Below are 7,059 nucleotides of genomic sequence, written 5' to 3'. Positions count from 1 at the left end.
ACTTTGCGAGTGGACTCAGTGTTTAAAAGATCAACAACAAAAAAGTAAGTCGTTTTTTTATGATTTGGGGAATGGCGACAGCCACCTCCAGCCCGTACCTAGCGAGCAGCAGGATTCTAACCGGCCCAGCCTCCCACTCTGACCGCAGAGGCGGCAACATGCAGCCGGCCAACGGCGCGGTCACCTCGGTGTCTTCCAGCGCCTTCAGAGGCGACCCGTCGGTCAAGATGGCGCAGAGCGAATTCATGCAAGGGGCCACCATGGTATCCAGCAACGCAGGGCATATGCTCAGTCATACCCACCAGTGGGTCACGTCGTTGCCGCACGCCGCAGCAGCGGCGGCCGCTGCGGCTGCCGCCGCGGCCGCTGCCGAAGTTGGTGCGACTTGGCCGGCTAGCTCCCAGACGCAAGACATGAAAAGAGGAAGGGAGGACATCCACTCCGGGGCTAGCCTGCATCACCGCGGTTCCCATTTAGGGGGTCACCAAACGCAGCCTGGCGGCTGGGTGGGCACCGTTAACATCAGCGAGGGTCAAACGCAGCAGCACCAGCCGCAACAGAGCCTCGTTTACTCCCAACCTGCCGCCTTCACCGTCAACGGAATGCTCAGCACCCAGAGCCTCATGCACCCCGGTTCGCTCTTACGCGGGGACTCCCCAGAGCTGGATCACCACCACCACCACCACCACCACCACCATCATCCTCATAGTCATCATCTTCATCACCAACACGCGCACCATCACCACCAGAACCATCATCACTCGCACCACCACCAAGAGACGCAATCCGACGAGGACACGCCGACCTCGGACGACTTGGAGCACTTCGCCAAGCAATTCAAGCAACGTCGCATCAAGTTGGGTTTCACGCAAGCCGACGTGGGTTTGGCGCTCGGCACGCTTTACGGCAACGTCTTCTCGCAGACCACCATTTGTCGCTTCGAGGCGCTCCAGTTGAGTTTCAAGAACATGTGTAAGTTAAAGCCGCTTCTCAATAAATGGCTGGAGGAAGCCGATTCGAGCACAGGCAGTCCGGCCAGCATCGATAAGATCGCCACGCAGGGACGAAAGAGAAAAAAGCGCACGTCCATCGAGGTGAGCGTCAAAGGCGCGTTGGAGAGTCATTTCCTCAAATGTCCCAAACCGTCGGCGCAGGAGATCAACGGTCTTGCGGACACGCTTCAGCTGGAAAAGGAGGTGGTGCGGGTTTGGTTTTGTAATCGAAGGCAGAAAGAGAAGCGTATGACGCCGCCGGGGCTTCCGCGAAGTCCGGATAACGCGTACTCGCAAGTGGGAGGGATGGGCGCGGATACGCCGTCACCTTCCTTAGACTGTAAGAGGATGTACGGCGACACGTGAACGCATCGCCGAAGTCACCAAACTTTTTGTTTCTTTTTCAACTGATTCTTTTCTTACCAGACCGTGTCAACGAATCTGTTCCAAATTAGATATCAAGTAGACAGGATGAACTTAATACAACTATTTCTCTTTGTTTGCCTCACTTTTAACGTGTACCGTGATCCGGTCTGTACATGCGCGCGTGGGTGTGTGTACACTCGTGTAAATTCGAAACTGCATAATAACTCATTTTTATGCATCGTGTTAAAAAAACAAGTACAAACATTAAAATAAGCACTAAACATTCTTTAATTTAGCACCGATTTGTTCCCAAATACCCCCCCCCTGTCGCCCTCGTAAAATTTTCCGACAATCGTGTTTTTAGTGTCCACTATGCACAATTCATTTCAATGTTTTGCTTTACTTAATTCTTAAAAAAAACGTGATTTTTGTACAAAACATTCCTTTGCATGTCCACCAACTCAAGTGTGTATTATTGTGTGGTACAGTATACTTTGCACTATTTATTCCTCCCTCTCATTCTTATGTTATTTCCAAATGGGGAGAAAAAAATGAATTATTTAATAAATTGGACTGACATGGAAGATGACAAGTGAGTTGAACATTATTATATACGTGCGCACATTCCTGTTTTTTATGCATGACTCAGCGAAATGTTTTCTGCATCCGTGTCTTTTCTCTATCTATCTATCTATCTATCTATCTATCTATCTATCTATCTATCTATCTATCTATCTATCTATCTATCTATCTATCTATCTATCTATCTATCTATCTATCTATCTATCTATCTATCTATCTATCTATCTATCTATCTATCTATCTATCTATCTATCTATCTATCTATCTATCTATCTATCTATCTATCTATCTATCTATCTATCTATCTATCTATCTATCTATCTATCTATCTATCTATCTATACACAACTACACCTATCTATCTATCTATCTATCTATCTATCCACTTATATATATATATATATATATATATATATATATATATATATATATATATATATATATATATATATATATATATATATATATATATATATATAGCTATCTATCGCTAGCTGTCTATCTATTTATCTAGCTAGCTAGTAGCTGGCTCTCTTTATCTATCTACTTATGAATTTCTTTTTGCACTGCAGCAACATCAATTTAAAAGAAAACACGTAGGCCAAAATCACTTACTTATTGCAACGCATGCTCACAATAATAATAATAATAATAATAATAATAATAATATATGTATCCGAAAACAAACATTATAAATGCAATACAACTGAAAAGGAGAACATTTATCTTCGTTGTTGCCCTTTAAAAAACTGCTTGAAATCACCTGATACTAATGATGTTGGAGAAGGGAACCATCTAAAATGTGTGATAATAGCCTTGGAAGAGCACTATTTGACACCTGTGTTCTAAATTATACTAAATCAAATTTTGTACCAGCTATGGCTAACAACAAACCCCAGTTGACTATTTGCAAATGTGCACATATGTTACTTGATCTTTTCTGGCCTTTATTGTGAAACTAAAACATGGCTTTGTTTCACAAGATGCCAATTATTTCAATGACCAAGATCATTTGGGTTGAAATTTGCATTACCAAAAAGGGGCATTGTATTAAATTGTCTTATTTCATCATGTATGATTACGTTTATCCTGTTATCCGGGTTAAGGGGTGTATGAAAGGTTTAGCAGTCTTAGTAACACTTGAGGCTTCATATTACCAGTATTTGAAATAACGACTGCCGAGAGGCCCGGGGCGTACAACTTTTACGTCGGGCGTACAACTTTCAAAACGTCTCGGCCCGGGTGGCCGACAACTTCTTCAAGAAAAAAAACAAAAACGATTTTTTTTCCAATCAAACACAAAAGCTACAAGCAAACCGCTACAAACCAGGTGGACTCCTCTTTGTAAACGCCTTTCAAAATTTTCAAGTACACTTTACTGTTACGGTATAGTCCGTAACACAAAACAGGCTTCTGATTGGCTGCCGTGCATGTAAATTGCCAAGCAAACATTCGTTTGGTACTCGACTAGTATTGTGAGGACCACAAACATTTTATACCATACGTAATGTGTGTGTGTGTGTGTGTGTGTGTGTGTGTGTGTGTGTGTGTGTGTGTGTGTGTGTGTGTGTGTGTGTGTGTGTGTGTGTGTGTGTGTGTGTGTGTGTGTGTGTTAATGAGAGGAAAACGTGTGTGAGGACTTTGTGTGTGTGTTTTTAAAGAAGTTGAAGTGAAATGGGGTGTCATTTAGTGTTCAAATGTAACACTAGTTCTTCTCTAAACTTATCAGCAACAGTGTGACCTCACAAAACGACTGAAACAAGAATGTGTGTGTGTGTGTGTTTTCTTTGCTCTCTCAATATTCTGATTTAATGAGAGGAACATTTTTCACGCAGGCAGACGGCCGTGTTTGCTTTTTAGGCGAATGATGGAGTGGCGACGTCTCGGCAGAGGTGTGGAATAAAAGGAATTAATTCTCCCTCCCTGCGAGTTTGCCAGTGGACGTGATGTGCATTAGTGATGGCAATTCCGGCTCTTTTCAGAGAGCCGGTTCTTTTGGCTCGGCTCACTAAAAAGATCCGACTCTTTTGGGCTCCCAAATGGCTCCTCGGTTTGTTTGTTTTTTTTTTGTTTCTTAAATTAATTAACTACCAAAAAATAATGTAAAATTATGTGAAAAACTAATTACTCTATATACGTATATTGAATATTTTTATTTGTATAGCTTGATTTATATGTGCACAGAGAGATTCCACTCACTTTCACTTTCCCTGTGGTTACTCTGGTCTGATGGTCAGCTGTCACTAATTTCATATTAATAATGCTATCATACCAAATAGTAAAAAATATCATAATTGAATAATAATAACAGCATAGTGTAATAACATTTGTCCACCTGTCTACCATCTGTCTACCCTCCCTGAGGTGGACACGTTAAAGGCACGGGCAGCGTGCCACTTTACATCGAGAAGAAAATATAATGCAGTAAAGTGTTATGGTGTCTGTTCGAAAAGGAAAAATTAAAAATTGTTAACCACTTCAATAATGGTTTAAAAATATCTCTCCTGGTGCTAATTTTCACATCTGTCCTATTGCCAGAGGGCTACTGCTGAGCCAAACACGATATATAGCGAAATGCCGTCATCTACTGGGTAAAAAAGATATAGCATGTGCTTTTGAAAAAAAAAAAATCAATTAGCTTGAACATTAGTTTCCGACATTATCATAATACATTTCATTTATAAGTGCCTTTCAAAACTCTCAAGGACACTTTACAGTCACATTAGTGCCATCATTAGTTTTTAAAACTAGCTTTAACGTTAGCATTGACATAATTAGTTTTTAAAGTTAGCTTCAACATTAGCTTATGACGTCGGTGCCATCATTAGTTTTCAAAGCTAGCTTCAACATTAGCTCAAACATAATTAGTTTTCAAAGTTAGCTTCAACATTAGCTTATGACATTGGTGCCATCATTCGTTTTCAAAGCTAGCTTCAACATTAGCTTATGACATTGGTGCCATCATTCGTTTTCAAAGCTAGCTTCAACAGCAGCTCTGACATTAGTGACATTAGTCAAGTTAGCATGAAAATTAGCTGCCGATATTCTTCTTATTATTATTTTTCTTCTTCTTATCATCATCATTATTATTTATTATTTCAAAATCATTTATTAGGGCAGCGATTAGCTAAGGTTGACAGGTATGAAGTAAGCCATTTGTAATATATGATCACTGATTTACAAAAAGTGAAAATACAATTAAAATGCACCCGTTTGACGACTTTGGCGTCCATTTACAAAAAAAAAAACCCTAACAAACGAAACACCCAATGAAAACACGTTACTTTATTACTGGCTTGTGTTAGTATGTTTATTTTATTTTATTTTTATTTTTTTGCTTGCACTGTGCCTTTAAATCGGCATCCACTTGCTTCGGCTTTTTTTTTTGTGGCTTCTGCGTCGTCTGCGATCGGCAGGATGACGACCGAGTTCGCTTTTGAAACGTTCTCCTCGGGATATTTCTCTTCATCGATAAATCATTGATTTTGAATTAATTCGATATGCCATGAAGAAAATACCGTCATTTCACATATGGCTGACAATGCGGTCTAGTATGCTCTCACTGTGAACGGTTCAAGGTGGGTAATTTTTTATTGAATTTAAATTCATTGCTCCGTTTAAAGGTACCATTACCTTTTTACGTACTTTGCTCAACGAAAAGGGTTTGTAATAACAATAATAATGTTAATAATGGTCATAAAACATGGATAAAAAGAGGGACGGCCATCTTGGGGAACCCACACCCACCCGCATTATTGTGTTGCTTTCATTTCATGTAAATCCTCCCAAAACCATTTTTATGGACGATTAACACGCTGTAAACATTAAAAAGATGAATAAATACATGAAGTGAGTGTCTAATGTCAATTGAACATAAATATGACATCAAAATCCAACCTTCAACATGAAATCAATGTCACGTGCCCGCCGCTGGGTTGTAACCGTTCGAATCCGACAGGATCAGGTGACCTTGTGCGTAATATTAAAGTTAGCAGTAGTAGGCAGTGTTATAGAATATATATTTGGCGGTGGAAGCGTACGGGATGCTTGTTGCCATGGAGCTGCTAACCCTGTTGCCATAGCAACAGCCAGCAAAACTATGCAGCGCTAAATTGAAGAGCGGTTTCGTGGAAGAATGTCGCCGTGTTAACGGCACCGTTTGTCATGTTTATGAGTACTGGAGTTGTGGATCCGTTTTATATTTGCTTTTGGGCATACCCTTGTAAAATTATGGATTTAAAAAAATGCTATCAGTAGTCATATGTGACAGTCATTTGGGATAGCATTCGCCTTCAATGTGTATATGATAAAATATGGACATTTAAATGAATAAAGGTGGTCATGCAAGAAGCCAGACATCCATTTAAAGGACAACCGACGCCTTCCGACAAGTTGTGTCCATAATTTGTAAAATCACTTGAAATGACTTCTACTGAGCGTATTTTACAAAGATTCCTCCGCATATATCTATATTTTACCTTTTAGGACTCGCGCTGAATATTCAGGAAGTCTTTTTTTTCGAGTTGGTGATGATTTCTTACGTGACGTCACGGAAGGAACGCCGCTGACCGAGAAAGCGACACACAATGCATTTTTTGTACTGGTCTGAAAACTTTGTGTTGATGGCGAAATTAGAAGAAAAACACATCAATAACGCAATGGTGAATCGTTGTGTGTTGCACCAAGACTACTATTTGATACTAGTTGACACAAATTTGCAGCAGACAAATCAGCCCATTTCCAACAGCCGTTGGGCGCCATCTTGTGCATTTTCTGGGACGCTACATTGGAGTCCTGATGGATCGAATTGATCCAGAAGGACTTCTTTAATCGATTGCAAACATGTATGCTTTCCTCTTCAGAACTATTTGAATCATATTCATAACTGGATTCATAAGTTCTCCGAATCTGAAGCCATTGTTTTGATTCTCGAGCAAGGCAAGACGTCTTGGCGTGATGTCACAAACAAGGGGGTGGGACCTTCTGAAATTGGTCATTTTGAAGTAGTTTTGGGACACGAGCAGCCTGGATGTTTTGGGTATTTTAGATGCTATAAAACGTTTTTCTGATGTCAGTTAGACAACAAAAAAATGGTGTCGGTTGTCTTTAAATCTAATAGA

General features: G+C 40.5%; 2 protein-coding genes across 2 annotated transcripts in view; both read left to right on the top strand.

Annotated features, from left to right (window-relative positions):
- pou3f3a (POU class 3 homeobox 3a) overlaps positions 1-1,936 on the top strand; it is a 2,681-nt gene extending 745 nt beyond the window's left edge. The window contains exon 1 of the mRNA XM_089003351.1: positions 1-1,936. This exon is cut by the window's left edge and continues 745 nt beyond it. Within this exon, the coding sequence (XP_088859477.1) occupies positions 60-1,358 (1,299 nt within the window). The 5' untranslated portion in view covers positions 1-59 and the 3' untranslated portion in view covers positions 1,359-1,936.
- The window catches only part of gpr45 (G protein-coupled receptor 45), a 41,299-nt gene that overhangs the window by 31,244 nt on the left and 2,996 nt on the right, over positions 1-7,059 (top strand). The gene's annotated exons all lie outside the window — the stretch shown is intronic.

The sequence above is a fragment of the Hippocampus bargibanti genome, linkage group LG08 (genome assembly GCF_051943395.1).
Source record: "Hippocampus bargibanti isolate YZ-2025 linkage group LG08, ASM5194339v1, whole genome shotgun sequence".
In the NCBI taxonomy this organism is placed as follows: domain Eukaryota; kingdom Metazoa; phylum Chordata; class Actinopteri; order Syngnathiformes; family Syngnathidae; genus Hippocampus; species Hippocampus bargibanti.
The sequence above is the reverse complement of the archived record's forward strand: the minus strand, read 5'-3'. Positions and strand labels throughout refer to the sequence as shown.